Raw genomic sequence first — 18,670 nt, 5'->3', positions numbered from 1 at the left:
TCAGTAACGTGAGGAATAATTCATGGATATTGATCTTTTAAAAAATACGCCACATTTAAGGTACTGATATCAATGAGTTTGTGCAGTTTGGTGCAGCTTGATGGACTTTTAAGGGACTGTTGCTGAAAGTTTTTGCTAAACTGTGCCATTCTGACTTATAATAGAGGGACGGCCTTACGAGAGTCGGTGCTGGACAGGAGCTTCTACAGAAACAACGCCTCCTGGTGGTGAAGGTCATCAGTGCACAGCAGCCTAGTGAAGGAACAGCAGTGACTGAAGTCCCACTTGCTCTGAATGGAATCTGTAATGCAAAATGATGTGTCTGTAATAAAAGGCTACAACATGTCTTTTCCCTATAAGTTACTTCACTATGTATAATTGGATAGACTCACTTGTGAAAATACATTTAAAAAACCACGTTGCTCATCACCTTTACATTCAACAATCTTTGCATTGACATCTACTTCCGGTGTCGCAGGTCGAAGTTCGCAGCACGCGATTGGTCGAATGTCAGTGTAGTGAGACTTCATTGGTCGGACGGACACACGCCTTTCGAGACACTTATGAGACAACAACACAGGACAAGGTCAGAAAATTATCCTCAAACATTTAAAAACCAAAAAGTGCTGGGAGGCATTTTAGCAGCTTGGTCTCACGTCAGTCGCTGTCGTCTTGGTCTCCCCTTGCTAGCGCCTTTAGCGATGCTAAATCTGATGTTAGCTAACAAGTGCTTAGCTTAGCAGCTCAGTTATTTTTGCTGCAATTTAAAGTTGTGCTTATTGTCTCTGTTACATCTCGTTGGAACAGTCAGGTCAGTAGCCCGCAGTGATCAAACCACCCGACTCCTTATCGTGACCTCAAATGTCTGTCGGTTTTGTTAGCTAGTCGAAACGCCACAATGCTAATAAGGAGCTAACGTCCTCGCTTTTGTTTCTGTGTACATTTAGCTTTTGTATTCAAGCCTGTTTCAACTGTGTTCACGTTAACTGTGAAACTGGGGAAGTAGCTGCGTAGTCTCTCACGCACTGTCAATATACACGAGTGAAGATAAGATGAATCTATCAAATGTGATGCTGCAGCAAGCAGGACAGTCACAAAATAGACATCAGTAGTATTCATAATAAAGTGTTTTATGTAGTGTGTGCAGAAAACGCACAGTGCACACAGAATATACACAGTGTTAACAGAATATAGACAATGTTAAAAGAATAAACACCGTTGTAAACAGAATAAACACAGTGTAAACAGAACAGTGTAACAAATGGCACATGAGCCATGGAATAGCACAGATAGACAGGAGTCCTGCAATGATGTTGGCCACTGTTGTTTCTTTTGGATTATTGTTTTCTTACACATTGAATTGGTCTGGAACAGGAAGTGGTCGGACATTAAAGTAGCTTCCCCCAATATTAAACTGCGAGTTCGGAACCGACGCTGACAGTAAATTTCTGTCTGAACGAAAAGCTGCTTGGATGACATTCATGCGGAATTGATGGTTGCCTTTCTGACGCAGAAACAGTGCTGTTCAGTGACCTTCACAGGGAGAGGTGCTCAAAAGTGTTAAAACCTATAATCCAGTCGGATTCTATTTTTGCAGCGCCAAATCACCACACACTTAATGTCAAGGCACTTCACATTCGAAGGTCAAGACCTGAAATTACAGAGAAACCCACCAGTTCTCACAACAAGCAAACACTTAACGCCTGTGGAGAAAAAAGTTCCCTTTTTTTTAACAGTAACAAACCTGGAGCAGAACCAAACAAAGGTTGGGGTGAAGGGGAGAGAGGAAAGGTGGCTGGAAAAAAGAAGAGAGAGGGGGAGAGGGATAAGACAGAGATCAGGGACAGTTGTGCACCAGTTGGAAGTGGTATTAGTAGTATTAATAATAATAATTACATTAACAGTAACAAATAATGGTTGCGATCTGGATCCTGCAGCTCTGGAGTCAGAGATACCTCTAGAATGAGAGAGAGCGCAAGAGGGAAAGAAATACTCCTATATAGTTTTGTAGCATAATTATAGCAACCCATATTCAAACAGACTGAAATATGGAATCTTACAAGCATCATACAGTTTAGGATAACCGAATTTCTCCAGAGTTGAATCTCAGAAAATAGGGCACTTTGGGAAATTGAGGGTCAAATGGGCAAGAGCTTGATCCCCCAAATCATTACATTTAAAACAAGACTTAATCTCCGATCAAAATTCTAAAAAGGATGATTTGTTATTTTTGCTTAGAGTCACATGGACTAAAAACTCACTGCCGCTATCATGCAAACATAACTAACAGTTTTCCAATGCTTCTTATCTGTTCATTCATGTCTTCATCAGGTGATCCATGTTTGTCTGATCGAGCCAACAGGGAACATGCTGACCGCACAGAGGGCATGTGCAGCGCTGGCTGCCCGGCGCCTGGTTAGAGGCTCTGTCTGCACGCGCAAACAGCGCTCTCTGATCCACACGTCCACGCCCTGGAGGGACCAGACTGAGCTGCATCCTGAATGGGCCGCTCTGGCCAAGAAACAGCTCAAGGGGAAGGACCCAGCTGATCTGATCTGGCGCACGCCGGAGGGAATCAACATCAAGCCAGTGTACACCAGAGCAGACACAGCTGGCGGTGCTGATGAATTGCCAGGAGTGTTTCCCTATACTAGAGGGCCTTATCCCACCATGTACACTAACAGGCCGTGGACAATCAGGCAGTATGCTGGATTTAGCACCGTGGAGGAGAGCAACAAGTTCTATAAAGATAATATTAAAGGTAGATTTTGTTATGTACTCTTCCATTTTAGCTGGAACACTATAAATTCAATCTACAAATTTAATTGAATGACATTTAAATGAAAAAGATTGTACAACTAGATAAATTAAATTAAAATTAAAAAATGTAAACTGCTGTAGCATTGTCATGTAATCACATAATGTAACCTTTAAGGGTTTCTCTTTGCAAAGCTTGCAAAGGCCCACAAGGAAGTCTCAAATCTGCACCCAATTATTCTTGAACAGAAATCTGCCATTTTCCCTCGAGAGGTGTTCAGCAATTTAGACAGCTGGAACAAAAGCTGCTTTCCTTATGCTCTAAATAGAAGTCAGCTTATTCCAATAATAAGAAAGGAAAATTAAGGCAAAGTAAAACATTAACAAGTCTATACTGGGAAAAATGACAGTATAGGGTTGTTAAAGTGGTGCTGACAAGAATGTTTTTTTTAAATATTTGGTTGGTGCAAGACAAACTGCTGAAAAGACATAGTCTGCTCAATACACAGATTATTAACAAATCATTTATTTTGTGGCTATAATTTTGATGGACTGCTATTGCAGCAGAAACTGCTTATTTTGTCAGCAATGATTTTTTAGTAGTTTTTTTTTATACCCCATCTGTAATGCCCATTCATGCCACCCATCTTCCTTTTCCCAACTCGAACCATCAATTTCCTCCGCTCTCTGTTTTCAGCCGGACAGCAGGGTCTTTCCGTCGCCTTCGACCTGCCGACACACCGCGGGTATGATTCAGACAACCCCCGCGTCCACGGAGATGTCGGCATGGCCGGAGTTGCCATAGATACAGTGGAGGACATGAAGATGCTGTTTGATGAGATCCCACTTGAGAAGATGTCTGTCTCAATGACAATGAACGGAGCGGTTATCCCCGTGCTGGCAATGTTTATTGTGACTGGAGAGGAGCAGGGTGTGTCCAAAGCCAAATTGACAGGCACCATACAAAATGACATTTTGAAAGAGTTCATGGTGCGCAACACCTACATTTTCCCCCCGGAGCCATCCATGCACGCCATTGCCGACATCTTTGCTTATACCTCCAAGGTATGTACCGGCTAACAGTCACCTGGTCATGTCCATTCATCAAACAGTACTGGAAAACTATTCAATACGTTTTTAATGTTACATATTAAATGATTGTCTTTTGACTTTGACAATATGACTTTTGTTGATTCTCTGACTTAACTACGTTCACAGCACATGCCCAAGTTCAATTCGATATCCATCAGTGGATACCATCTTCAGGAGGCTGGAGCTGACGCCATCCTGGAGGTGGCCTACACCATCGCTGATGGCCTCGAGTATTGCCGCACTGGCCTGAAAGCCGGGTTAACCATCGACGAGTTTGCCCCAAGGTACAAAATATTAAGTGTGAAGGTGAAAGATTCTGATTGACGTCATTGATTGACATAGTTGTTGCTTATGACTATGGCCAGACCAATGAAATGATATTATAAATTTAAGATTCATTGGAGCAGGAACTCTCACAGTTCACTTTATCTCCAGTCACTTTGATGCCAACTCAACACAAAGCATAAAACCACCCATTGTGGATGACTCTTATGAGCTCTCAGGTCTGCCACCTTTTAAATAACACTATGGTCATGTAAAATAATAAAAGATGTATAATGGGTCCATTTCCCTGACAGATAACCACATTCCTAAACTACTGTTTGACTACTGCGTCACAACAACAGGTCCTGCCTCACAATTACCTGCGCCTTTATTTGTTGAACCAGCAGATGGGACTCACAGACCGGCATAAAGCCAGATTGAAAAGCGGCTAGCCAGATCAAACAATGCCATAACAGTCAGTTTTTTTCTCTCGCTTTGTCCTTTTCAACATCACAACCACACTGACAACTGAGGCGTTGTCTCGCTTCGCTTTCTGTCATGTATGGAGTTGCTTTCCCATTAATGGCAATCAGATAAAAGCCTGTGTCTAATCAGAGTGAATGCCGATTGATTCCGTTCCCAATACATAAAAAAGCCAGATGTCAGTGGGATTTTTGACCAGTTGAAAAGGAGCCAAAGCCCCTCTATGAATTCAATTAAGGCTTTCGTTGTATTGTCATAGGAACAAAGGGAAGAGTTTCTGCAGTGCGGTTTGTGTGATTTCTTTACGAAATTACTCCCTCAGTTGTCTTCCCTAATAAGCAATATTAATGAAATCAAGCCGCACCAGATATTACGCACCCATAGATCTGTTTCCTAACCATGCCTGATTTCTTTCGTCGTGATCCATAGTCTTGGAGTTACCCATAATACATCCTCTATATGTGATTCTCTGTGGCTTCACCTTATTTTTGTTCTTTTGAAATATAAAATGTTCTGCTTCCTGTCACTAGCCACCAACATCCATTATGTCCTCTGTACTTTCATCACTTTGATGGCTGCGAGGTTACGAGGGTCTGACCTTTACTCCCTCGTAATGATTTCTCACACAGGTCACCCACAATCAATACAAAGATGTCACTTATTTTTGAGACTTGGAGGCTTTTCCACCATTAGCTTTCATGTTTTTCTAAAGGCAATTTGCACGAGCTGCGACCTGTACTTACGCTTGAGTTCAGGCGAGAACTGAACAATTGACTGCAATGTCATTACAGCATGGCCACTGTGGTGGGCTTCCAGTGAACCACCATAGGAGCAAAGCAAATCGTTTCTGCAGTGTGGTTTGTGGGATTTCTTCACAAAATGAAGGCAAATGCTTTCTCAGTTGTACAATTAGCGATTTATTTTCTAGAGCTGAAACGGAAAATCTATTAATTGATTCGGCTGTTTTCAAACGAAGGCAGTGAAGCCATGCTGAACAACACATTCTGCCTTTCTCTCATATTTGCAGGATTTACAGCTTCTCTTTGTCATTTATCTTGAAAACTGAGTTTCTTATTAGGTTTGTGCCTGTAGGTTGAGCAAACAACTTAATTGAGAACGTCACAATAGGCTTTATGTGAGTGTTGATTAGCTTTCTAACAATTGACTGAGGACAAAAAAAAACAATACTGACAAAGATGTAACGAGTGTTTTCGAGTTCATGTCGGAAAAAGGCTCAACTGCCCTGGCTTATATTTTTCTGTGCAAAATCTATATCAGTTACCATTTATCTTTCTATTTTATTGACTGATTACATTTATCTTTTTCAACTTATGTTGTGTGTGCTGTCAGGCTGTCATTCTTCTGGGGCATTGGGATGAATTTCTACATGGAAATTGCTAAACTGAGGGCAGCCAGGAGGTTGTGGGCCACGCTCATTAAGGACAACTTCCAGCCCAAGAATGCAAAGTCTCTTCTCCTCCGCACTCACTGCCAGACTTCAGGCTGGTCCCTCACCGAACAAGTAAATAAAAGTCATGGTCATTTAGGTATTTTAACAAATTGTTAAAGTCAAACTGAATGGACAGCAGTTATATTTTTCTTCTGTGGCAACTTTCGTAGGATCCGTACAACAACGTGGTCCGAACGGTGATTGAAGGCATGGCGGCTGTGTTCGGGGGCACCCAGTCACTCCACACCAACTCCTTTGATGAAGCTCTGGGCCTGCCCACGGTGAAGAGCGCTCGTATTGCAAGGAACACCCAAATCATCATCCAGGAGGAGTCGGGCATTCCCAATGTGGCCGACCCCTGGGGGGGCTCGCACATGATGGAGTCCCTCACAGAGGACGTGTACAACACAGCCATGATGGTTTGTCAACTGCTTAGGCTTCCTCTGAAATCAAGGAGGGTTTTTCGACCCTTACATATACTCGTGCCACACAGCTTAGGTCTAATTTCTCTCTTTGAAATCCTTTGTTCAAATATTGTTTTAGAACTCTCTGGCCCCGTGCCTGTTGAGTTTTAGTGAGGTTAATGACCTGATACATGAAGTAACTACAAAAAGTAATCATACATCATAGAAACTCATTCACAACCTGTGTTTTCATTTTTACAGTTCATTAAAGACATTGAAGAGATGGGAGGCATGGCCAGTGCTGTGGCAGAGGGCCTTCCAAAACTTCGTATTGAAGAATGTGCAGCACGTAGACAGGCCCGCATTGACTCAGGTATACCACTCAGATATACATTCATGTACCTCCTGCTCCTCTGCTAGGTTCTACGTCACATCTTAACCTAGGCCTGCACGGGACATTGCTGTAATTGGTCTAAAATGGTCACATTTGTCACCAAGTTTGGCGTGAAAGGTTGAATTTATGTCCTAATCTTCCCTTAATAGAATGTTTTGAAGAAACTGCAACACAGCCTGATAGTTCTGCTCTTAAGGACCTTTTCCACAATCCAAGATTTTTTGTATTTGTCCAGAATAGCTCTTAACAAGCTTTATGGCTGCTGGTTCCTATCTCTTAAAACCTCTTAGTTTTAAAACATCCTAAGACTCTGTATCATCTAAACTTTCAAGCTATAAAGATTAGTCCTCTTTGCCATAAAAGATCAAGGGTGGATTTAACCTTTTGAAGAAGTTAACTTCTGAAGTAAAACTATAATAAGTTTAAATATTCACTTTCGTCCAGTATTTACTAGTCATGCACTGATTTGAGTGTGCATTGAACGTGACGTTTAGTTTGCAGCTGTGACTACTAAGATTCTGATCAGATTTTTTGCAAGAACATTTAAATTTACACCGAAAACTGCTAGCCAGTACCCCAACGCTAGGGCATGGATCGTATCACAGCTTGACCCCAGCTGACTATGTATTATTTTCCTTGTGTGAGGTAACATGTTATTATGGGGACATTGATTTGAGTCAGTTTTGTGTGTCTTTGAAATTAACTTTACGATGACCCCTAAAGCCACAAATGATTGCGATGGAGCTGGAGAGATCCGGGAGTCACTAGGGAGCTTTTCTCTCTAATCCCCCTGCCACTTGTCCATATTGTTATTCATTGGCTTTCTGATTCACACTAGCGGTGATGTCTCTGCTGCTGGCAGTTTTTTTTTTTTTTACCTCAAATTTTTCCATCTTTGCCATATAGATTTCAGATTGTGACACTGCTCACTGTTATTTGGGAACATAAAGAGTTATAAAGATCATTGCTGCTTTTTGTTCTCAGTACCCTTATTCTAGACATATAACAATTTCAAATTATTACGAGTAATTAATATACTTAAATTATAAAGTATAACTATAAGAAATCGATGGTACTAACATCAGGAATTAAACCATGTTAGGATTCCTCAAATCCTGAGATTATTTGTATGTTATCTGGTGTACCATCAAGTTAAAATTCTGTGGGGATAACTTGAATGAGCTGAAGGGTTTAAGGGGTTACTGGAGCATGTAGGCGAGAACTGACTTAAAGGAGAAGAAGGGATTAACGGTGAAAAGGTCAGAGGCCACACTTTGTTTCTCATTCACTTGTTGGTTACTGTTATGTGATGTGTTCAGGTTCAATTTAAGCTTCTTTTATTTTTAGGGGTAAAGATTTATTCTTTCTTTCGGTCTTCTCTGTCACATTCCTGAAACGTTGAGGACAAATGAACGCTTTTGGTCCAGTTGTTTACTATGGTGTTATTGGTTTTGTGGTTCATTCCTTTTTTGACCTTTCCTTTTTAGGATCAGAAGTCATTGTCGGTGTGAACAAGTATCGTCTGGAGAAAGAGGAGAGTGTCGAGGTGCTGGCCATAGATAACACGATCGTACGACAGAAGCAGGTGGCAAAACTGAAAAAGGTCAGTGAGCTTTCCTAATTGGATTCTGGCTAAACCAACAAGACCTACAAGATAATATATATTTTTAAAATGAGACGTTACAAATAATACTAAAAACTAAAGTGCTGATAAAAGCAGGAAAAGACAACAGAATATTGAGAATTTTTTTTGATGGTCACATAATTGCATGTATGTGATTGTAGTTTCAGCAAAAATCACGGCAGGTCATTGTAAATACATACAACGTTAACGTGAACTGACCCCGCTGGAATCCATTCAGAATACGGTATTGAAACTGACAGGAGAACACTTCTGTACCTGCTGTCATTGGACACCTAAATATCTTGGGTTCACTTGCCTGTGGTGAAAGGTTAATGTGCATGAAAATGTGATTCCATTTGGAGACAGCGAAGTGTTGATGCCGTAGGACATGACGGCCAAACCTGTGGAGCAGAATGAAATTAAAGATGATGTCTGTGTAGATTCTCAGTCATCCATGTCTTGATTTTACAAGAGGAGCTGAATCCACTAGATTCTAGTTATTTGTTTCACCTCTCTAAGAGACTTTTGGGGTTGAAGAACTGATACTGAATCAGTTTTCATGACTGTACAGCTGGACTCACAAGATTTTGGGATGGGCTTGATGCCTTTTCCGATATTGAGGGTAAAAAACTTCAGATACTGATATATTGGCGTTATATAGATATATGTAGCAACTGAACGTCCATCTGCAATGCATAATTCGAGAACCGTTTATCTGCCTCACACTTGTGTTAAGGGCTCACTGAAGTGCAGTGTTGAATTTGTTACATTTTAGACACGTGATAAACCGGGATGTTTAGAACAGGAAGTGCCCTAGTAAAACTTGAATTTAGTGAATAAACATTTTCCTGCATTGTTGATTCTGTAATTGAAAATACTGATATGTCTTGAAAAGGCTCTAGTTTGAAGCATAGACACAGCACTTGGGGTCTGTATGTGTGGTGCAGATAGGATAGCTCAACTTTCCCTGCAATTTATTTTTTGTTTATGTCATGTCCAGGTGATTGTGTGTGGAAAATAAGGTAAAGTCTCTGTGGGTCCAGTGCTCTGTGTGGTCTGGTCTGTACAGTATACAGTTTGTAGGAAGATACACAGTAGAAGTGCTGCATGTGCGTAGGAATCATAAAACTATAGGTCAAGAAGTCAAAATCTATGGTCTACATTTCTAGCATTAATGGCATGATTTTTAAATGCCTCAAAATCAGTATCATCGACATTTCCAGCAGGTAGACAATTGTGGAACTAACTATTTTGGTGGAACTAATAACCAAATACCTGCTGCAAGGAAAGTCTACAAGCTGTTTGATGTAATTCTCATGGTTAAAGAGTAAAAACGAATGTAAAAAGGTTTGACATAGTGTACTCCCGAATTCCATCAAATGTTTAATGCCATGTTTCTATCTTGTTGTAGGTGAGGGAAACGCGTGACCCCGAGGCAGCAATGAAGTGCCTGGCAGCCATCGAGGAGTGCGCCCGAACCAGGGAGGGCAACCTTTTAGGCCTGGCTGTGGAGGCAGCTCGAGCCAGGTCAGACCCCCCCACAGTCATGATACTCTCAAATGGCACAGACCACTTTGTTGTTTGTATAGATTTAGCCTCAGATACTTTTGCAGGTTTCAGGCCTCATAAATAATGTCTCCTGATATAGCATCCTCTGTGATCTTATCTTGCACGCATTCGCTCGTCATTAGCATGACCATTGTGGTTCTTTAGAAGCTCTTCTGTGCTGTAATGGAACATTGTATTACATTTCACAGCAAAGACAATTATCAATTCTGGTTCATACAATTCTACCTAGCTGCGACTAGGGACCAGAGCACCCTGTCACTTAGTCAGACTTGGGTCAATGGCACAGAACAATGGAATCACATTTGATTTATACTAAATAAGTCCCTCCTTTCACAGAGGTAGAATGTTTATCCAATCAGCTCTCTGCGTGTTGTCTTCAGGCTTAGATTTGGTCACCTCCAATCTGAATGAAGGACCCCTTCGAAGGTCTCACTACACATCAACATCAGGCATCTGCTTAGACTCCAAGTGTTAAAACCTGTTTTCCCAGAGACCCCTGTCTCTGACTGTAACACCTATGCACTCTATCGCAGACAGTAGGATGGACCCTGCTGTTAAGACCTTTTGTTTCATCAGAGGCACAAAGGAATCTCCAACGAATACACATCTGAGTCTGCCAAGCTGACCCCACATGTTTTCAGTCTTAAACACACAGAAATACATATCAGAATAACATTCCCATCTATAACTGTCATTCCTTGCATGAAACATAACTAAATATAAAATCTGCCATCACAGTGCATACTGAACTTTGACCAGTATGATTGTCGTCAATTATTCTTGATAACTGAGGCTGTCATGTGGCAGCTCCTTTAACAACCGGGCTTATTCAAGAGGGCTAAATGCGTGCTCTATGGGAAGGTTTCAATCACATCTGATTAGGGGGGGCTAGTTTTGCTTCTCTCTTCTCATGCCCCTCTCACAGCAGACAGCTATCTCCCCCGTCGATCCGGAAAACTCTCCTGCAGGCATGCATATTTTTGTATCAGAAGAGGAGGGGAAGAGAGCATGGCGAGAGAGAAAGAAAGAGTCCCAGTGAGAGTACGAGTGTTCAGAGACAGTTATTGACAGTTTGTCCATATTCTTTGTGAATGCTGAACCGAAGGAATCAGTCCCGGGGCTTGTCACCATGCTGCTTGTGTGGTTCAATCCAAGTGTCATCAAGTTTATAGCCTAAATGTCCTCTGATATCCTCCTCTGGAGCTGCGTCTGTGTGTGGATCACAGTGGACATTAAGGTTAGAAAAATGGTGTAAATGACCTCATTTCGAGATGGATGGATTTGATTGCCGGGCCTTACGGACAACTGGGTGACGCTGTTTACCCCTGAAACTCCAAAGGTTTTTTGTGGACTCCAACATCCATCAGCCTAGTGGTAGATGATAATGAGTGAATATACATTTTGGTTGAACTATCTCTTAAGACTGATGTCAGTCAGCGAAGGAAAAAAGTAATTTTGTCCGCTTGTATTAACGACCTCAGTCTTTCGGTTCAGAAGCCAGAGCTCGTGACCACAGATGATGGTTGGAACATAGATCGACCGGTAAATCGAAAGCTTTGCCTTCTGGCTCAGCTCCTGCTTCACAACAAATAACATATATTTATAATGTTTAACAATATTTACTCTGCTTGATTTTCACATCTACATATAACCGCTGCACAGCGGTTAAATGCCTCAGCAAGTGGGAGGCAGTGGCATAGCAGAAACGGGATTATTTCACATCACATCTACAACCACAGCAACATCCCATGCCGGTTTAAGACTGTCAGACCTTGAATCTATCTCAATATATCTAATGCTGTATTCTTTCATATAACCAAAACTTTGTCATTCACAAATTATATTGAAGCTACTTGATTGTTGCTGTTTAATAACTCCAATGCAACAGTTGTAGTAAAGTAGAGCATTGGAATGATAAAAAACATATTTTTGAAGATGCTTTCTGTTCCTCTCTACAGATGCTCCGTTGGTGAAATTACTGACGCCATGAAGAAAGTGTTTGGTGAACACAAGGCGAGCACCAGGATGGTGAGCGGGGCTTACCGCAGCGAGTTTGGGGAGAATGAAGAGATCGCCATGACCCACAATAGGTAGAACATAAAAAATAAACGGCATCTGGATAATCATGGTAGATTGTTTCCTGTATTTCAGCCAAGTTAAAAGTTAGTTGTCTCTCTTGAATCTTAAGAGTTGTGGAATTTAACAAACACGAGGGCAGGAACCCGCGACTGCTGGTGGCAAAGATGGGACAGGATGGTCACGACAGAGGAGCCAAAGTGATTGCCACAGGGTTCGCCGACCTGGGCTTTGACGTGGACATCGGCCCACTGTTTCAGGTTAGTGTCACACATCACGCCAAGGCCACTTTGGGTGCGTTTGCAGCGCGTGACGTTCTCGTTGCTGATCTGCAGTATCTTGGGCAAATCTGTGTTTCCTTGAATAAAAGAAGGGCTATGTATAGCTCACCATGAAGCTGGGCATCTTCCAGTCATGCAATAACAACAAAAATCTTGTTAGAACAAATGTGTTGGTTTGTTTGTCAGCAGGATTTGCAAAAACTACAAAATGGATTTCCTAGTAACCTCTTTCAGCCAGATGTCGGGGTTGCGTAGCTAGCCTAGCACAGAGCTAGGCTGCTTGAGGGCACGCCTGCACCACCTACTGGAAACGGGTGTTACTTTAAGGCAAAAAAGTTAACTTTGAAAGTTCACATTAACAGATGTAATGTCGACCAGACAATTCCAGGCAACTACTAAAGAAGAATAAACCTGCTTTCTTTGTGAGAACTGGCCGTTGCTAAATATGGCTTAGAAAAACTTGCCGTTCAAGTTTACTGTCTTTTGTGCTTTCGATGTGAAATGTTCTTAAGTTGGTCTAATACTTAGTTCACAAATGATGCTCTTCATTTGAATGAATATATTGTCTAACTTTCAGCACTCCACTTACATGAGTAAATTCAGAATGACATACCGTACATCATGCATTTGTGAGTTACTGCCATCATTTTTCACACTCCTAAGAAAACAATGGCCTCGGGAAAAGTGCTGGGGCCAATGATGTGTCTGGATAACTCCTGAGCACCATGTGATACTGCATGAAGATCTTAAAATAGGGTACCAGGGGCACACGAATTCCAATGTAAAGTCTGGCATCATCTGACTCTAAATCTAAAATCTCCGAGGCATCGTTCTGGATACTCAAAGAACACTTTGTAACTTAATCTGCAAGCGGGTTATTAGTTATGTAAATAAAAATTGCATTGAGGGTTTTGTTAGAAGACTTTCATTAGGCCTAATGCTGTTCCGTATTTTCTTTGTTTTTCCACCTCTGTGTTTGTGGTGCACAGACTGCCATTGAGGTGGCCCAGCAGGCGGTCGACGCAGACGTTCACTGCGTCGGGGTGAGCACGCTCGCTGCAGGACACAAGACGCTGGTCCCGGAGCTCATCAAGGAACTACGGAATCTCAACAGGCCAGACATCCTCGTCATCTGCGGAGGTGTCATCCCACCACAGGTGACCCTTATGATTCATGATTTAATTTCGATTTCCATTCTGCAAAAGTAAAAAAACAACTTATTACAAAATGTCGTTCTTGATGGAATATTCTGATAATGAGGAGTAACAGTGCCGCTCCAGCTTTCATGGCGTCTGCAGGTTCCTCTTCTGATTCGCTGCCTTGTTTTCAGAGAGGCAACAGAGTCGTGTTTTGACCACACTGAAGCTGCTGCGCTATCAACAAGATCGCCATCGTGTGTGGAACCAGAGATTGGTTGAGATAACTGGGCTTTGGTGTGTTGACACAGTACATTGGAGTAAATAACAGTGGGAGTCTTTAAATTAGCCGTGTTATCTGACATAGCCCGCCTACTTGACTGGCACAGCAGGTGTGGACACAGTTACAGCCACAGATGGTATCTGTGTTGACAAGCACATCTCAGTAATGAAGCACATCTGGAGGGTTTTTGTCTTTCTAAAGGATCTTTGGAAAGGCTTCTACATTTCTGACCTGGTAGTCATGCTGATAATGCTACCACACTCTGCACCTTTAGCTATGGCCTTCAGAAGCAGCTGAATAGCTGTATAACCCATCTACTAGAGAATGGCAAAAGCTCATGTTTGTATGGATAATATTAAGCAATATCCAACCTCAATTGTATGTTGATGCTTTTCCATTTTTAGTACTACTACTACTAATAATAATAATAACTAACTAATACTGAAACAGCATTCTGCTCAATAATCTTTATAACTAAATAAATCCCCCCTCAACTCTCTCAGGCACACTCTTTCTACATAGCCTCCAGCATGGCCCCCAGCTTTCTCTGTGAAGTTAGAAAACACTACTTACACAGATAACATAATTTATATCATCTTGGTTCATGTTGAAAGAGGACATTGGGGATGAGGAACTCCCCTGATACATATCATTGTCATTATCACACTATAGGATACCTTGATTTCCAGCAGTGCAGATTAATTTCTATTCATCCGGCTCCTTTCATTCTTAGTGATTCTCTGTCAAACGCATTTCATCCAATCAGTGTTAATTTCGTTGACGAAAACGATAACGAAAAATATTCGTTAACGATCTTTTTTCCATGACGAAGACGAGACGAAGACGTAACGAAAACGATTCTTTGAAAATAAAAACTATGGAAACAGTGAAAACACAGAGTTTCTCTGGTCTCAGCTGATCAGAGATCAGCGTAGCAGCTTCTTGATCAGAGCAGAAGCTGCAGGTGGTTTGTACCGAGCTTCAGTTTCTGTGTCCGCCTCCAGTCCAACCTGCTCTCACTTTTTGTTTTCACATTTAAAACTAAATATATATTTTTAAGCTATTAGGCTGCAGCTATATGTTTTTATTTATTTCAAAATAGGGTACTTCTTATTCAAATAGCCCTACAAAGTTCTGTGTTTAATTTATTTCAAAGTAGGCCTACACTTGCCAGTGTATTTTCTTCTCTTCATAAGTGTTCTGTGTTTTCCTTTGTTGTAACAGGTACAAATAGCAATAAAATGTCAAGAGTTTTCTTTATTGTCATTCTATAATTTCGTAAATGCAACAAACTATAGTTTAGTATAGTATAACTTTATATTAAACTTTATTAGCTTTGTTATCAAATATGTTTTGCGGCTCCAGACAAATTTTATTTGGGGGAAGAGGGGGCAAAATTACTCTTTTGAAAGTAAAGGTTGCCGACCCCTGCTATAGACCTATGTTGGTAGGGATATCTAACGGACAACCTAAGTACTGCAAGCTAGACTATTTTGCTGTTTTAGACATAACACAGGGTCCCTGGGCCTGAGAAGGGAAGATAAGGAGTTTAATGTGGCTACTAAATGTGACTAAAACTAGACTAAAATGTAATTAGTTTTTGTCGACTAAAACTAGACTAAAACTAAGAAGGATAAAAATGACTAAATGTGACTAAAACTAATATGCATTTTCGTCAAAAGACTAAGACTAACGCCGGACGCGGAAGCGAGGCGTAAGCGCAGCACCAAGCCTCTGGCTCCTGAAGCGCTGCGCCACGCCGCGGCTGCCTAGCGCCGTGAAGCGATCGTTTCGGCGTCGAGTCTATTTTTTCCGCTTGACGCGAGCGTATCGCGACAGGAAACACACTGAAAAACGATTTCAAACGATATGATGACATATTTTATATGATATAAATTATCAAATGTGCATCCCTTACTTTGTATTCACCTTCTGTTGTCTTGGAGTTTTAATTTGACCACTTTCCCCCTCTGCCCATCCACTACAGCCACACAAGCAGTGATAAAGATAAAAAGAGAGAGAGAGGGGGGGGGGGCTACGTATTCTCCACATAGACTTGGGTGGAGAGTACGTAATTTACCCTCGACACCCGACATTTACCGGAGCTAACAGTGGAGAAGTTCTTCAACATGGATGACATTAAATTAATAATTGAAGTGGAGAAGTAACTTGAGAAGTTGATTCTCAGCATATGTTGTATAAAGACAACACCAAAAAAGACACATGTTGGGACGCTGTTGCTTAATATTGGAGCAACAAGTAAGTATATGCTTGAAAAAATGATTAAATGCTGTTTTTACTGCAGGCTGATAGCAGCAGAAGTATGTGATATTATTAGTAATGCGCGGCGCTTCGGCGTCGCTACCGCGTCCGGTGTGAACCCGGCGTAAGACTAAATAAAAAATAGCTGCCAAAATTAACACTGCATCCCATTTCTTATTTATAGTCAAATAATTGTACTAATCAACAGCATTATCTCGTAGGGACGGTGCCCATCAATCTTTCTATGATGTAAAGGGGGTTGAGTTCCTCCTCAGCTGCTCTCAGGCTACATCCATATCACAACCTTTTTGCTTTTTCAAGCTAAACCAATCTGAAAGTATCATTGTCATCACTATCAGGGTCAGCAATGCTTGTCATTGATTATCTTTGTTCTGTTCCACACTGCTCGTTGAGGCTAATGCCGGTAGTTTTCTTCCGGAAGTGGGTCATGTGATAGAAGGTGCATTTTCAAACTGAAATGTAATAGTATGGATGCAGCCTCAGTCTAAACTATTCCTCTTTCTCTTTTGTGTGTCTGTCTGTATCTGTGTGTATGTGTGTGCACAGGACTATGAATTTTTGTACCAGAGCGGTGTCTCTGCCATCTTTGGTCCAGGAACCAGGATCCCACAGGCTGCAGTGGAGGTCATTGACAACATTGAGAAGAGTCTGGAAAACATCCGACAGGCCATGTGAACTCTTTTGGCAAAAATAATAAAAATAAATGGGGAAAAAAGTGCAACTCCAACTAAAGCTGTCTATTCGTGCTGTGTCGCAAACAAACAATAGAGTTAGGACTGAGAGTGAACTCTTCTGTACAGAATCAGTTTGACGTGTGGCTGTGAAAAACAAGCATGTCCTTCCCTGCTGGGAGTTCCCAGCGTGTGCCGCAGTCAAAGTCAGTAGCGACACGCTGTGATCTCACGGTTGTCTAAATTCTCTGTACATCAGATTTGAGTTTATCACTAATAGGATCCTCACAGTTTGCTGCAACTTCACAAAGGAAAGAATATCTCATCACAAAAATTGTTTAGTTCTCTATTATTGTTTGGAATGACATAAAATCTAAAGAAAAACCATCACAGATAATGTCTTCGTAACCTTTCAATGGTGATTTATTCAATACTGTGGAGTCTGCTTAAGGGTGAATTGTAGGATTAAGTATCTTTGAAATCTCATAATAAAAGCGTGAACCTGGACTATTGATTAACACTACAAATTTAAATGTGATGTTCTTTAATTGTAATGACCATAGTAAGACTGATACTTACATGAGAATAGATCATGATTTACATTAATGCAAATGAGGATTTACTGTGTGCCTTGAGGTGAGATGCTCATCATTTTTTGCCTTCCAGTATCAAATGTAGTTCAGCAATATAAACCTTGGAATATGATGCTTTCATCATGACTTTGCTATTCATCTTAATAATGCAATCTAATATAAAACACAAGACAGCCCTGTAATGCTTTTATTGGGAAATGTATGTGTGTTATTTTCAATGACTGAGTGTCAATAGAGCCTGTGTTGTTGACACAGACATTTCATAATATGTATTACATTCCAGTGTTAATAATGCCATCCAATATAAAACATAATACAACATTATAAACATTGGAATAAGATGATTTTATTATGAAATGTGTGTAGCAGAGTGTGATTAGTAACCCAGTAGTGGAAATAAATTGTCATTTCACAATAAAAGCATTACATTCCTGGGTTTATAACAACATCCAATATAAAACACAAGCAGCATGAGCATTGAAATGTAATGCTTTTATTATGTTGCATTGTTTTAGTTTCTTTCTTTGCTGCATCATGTTTCATTTAACCAGCTTCTGTTTATATAGTCATAGACAGTATTTTTCTATGTGAGATGTGGAATCAGATTCAGCGCTCTGCTCAAAATAAAACGTGGACTTGTAGCTGACTACTGGGTAACCTTTTTTCTGAAATACTCAGTTATGGAGAAACGCCACAGGAAGCCGCGCTGTGGTTTGATACCTGAATTTTCGCGAAATATGTGAACACGCCGTTAAACTGCAGTTTGGGCTCTAATATAGCAGACATGCAGCAGTAGCAACAGCCGGAAAGAAACCGGCGGCTGCTATATGCTGTATAGTTAAGGCTGCCCTAAAGTACCATAACAATACTACTGCTTTTGTGTAACCATCTAAACCTACACCTGATTATGGCTCCCTTGATTACTCGTCTACTGGACAACTTTTGGGAATATCCTATTATTTTAATTGACATATTGCAGTACATAGTTATTGTGTAGTTACTGTTTCACTCTCATTCAACTAGTGTTTGGAGTTGCTGTATTTAGTCTCTGGTCGACACCCTCCTCCTTGAATTTGCCATTTCAAGACATTTCTGAAAATTGTGTGCGAGAAGAGCGATTATGTGAAATGTGTGCAAATGTTGACTTGGGCATTTGATACGTTTTTGATGGATTTATACACAAATCGACTGATGCTTCTCTTCTTTGCGCCCTGAGCTCTGGCTTTATGGATTTTAATTAGCATACCATAGCTGAATGATGTTCACATGTACGACGGACACATTTGTGTGACTGGAATTCACAATTAGCA

General features: G+C 41.0%; 1 protein-coding gene across 4 annotated transcripts; it reads left to right on the top strand.

The window, feature by feature from the left end:
• The first annotated feature begins 507 nt into the window (after positions 1-507).
• Positions 508-18,006, top strand: mmut (methylmalonyl CoA mutase). Of its 4 annotated transcripts, none has more exons than XM_053444999.1 (13): positions 508-586; positions 2,332-2,761; positions 3,455-3,822; positions 3,976-4,133; positions 5,947-6,118; positions 6,217-6,465; positions 6,712-6,823; positions 8,332-8,447; positions 9,880-9,995; positions 11,996-12,127; positions 12,226-12,373; positions 13,384-13,551; positions 16,643-18,006. In XM_053444999.1, exons 2-13 carry the CDS (start codon positions 2,368-2,370, stop codon positions 16,769-16,771), a joined length of 2,262 nt encoding a protein of 753 aa, XP_053300974.1. In that variant the 5' UTR covers positions 508-586; positions 2,332-2,367; the 3' UTR covers positions 16,772-18,006. The 4 variants fall into 4 exon arrangements, with proteins under 4 accessions (XP_053300974.1, XP_053300976.1, XP_053300975.1 ...); XM_053445001.1 differs by having other exon boundaries at positions 526-811; positions 2,363-2,761; XM_053445000.1 differs by having other exon boundaries at positions 526-811.
• The last annotated feature ends 664 nt before the right edge of the window (positions 18,007-18,670 follow it).

Source organism: Pleuronectes platessa, chromosome 17 (assembly GCF_947347685.1).
Source record: "Pleuronectes platessa chromosome 17, fPlePla1.1, whole genome shotgun sequence".
Taxonomy (NCBI): Eukaryota; Metazoa; Chordata; class Actinopteri; order Pleuronectiformes; family Pleuronectidae; genus Pleuronectes; species Pleuronectes platessa.
The sequence above is the reverse complement of the archived record's forward strand: the minus strand, read 5'-3'. Positions and strand labels throughout refer to the sequence as shown.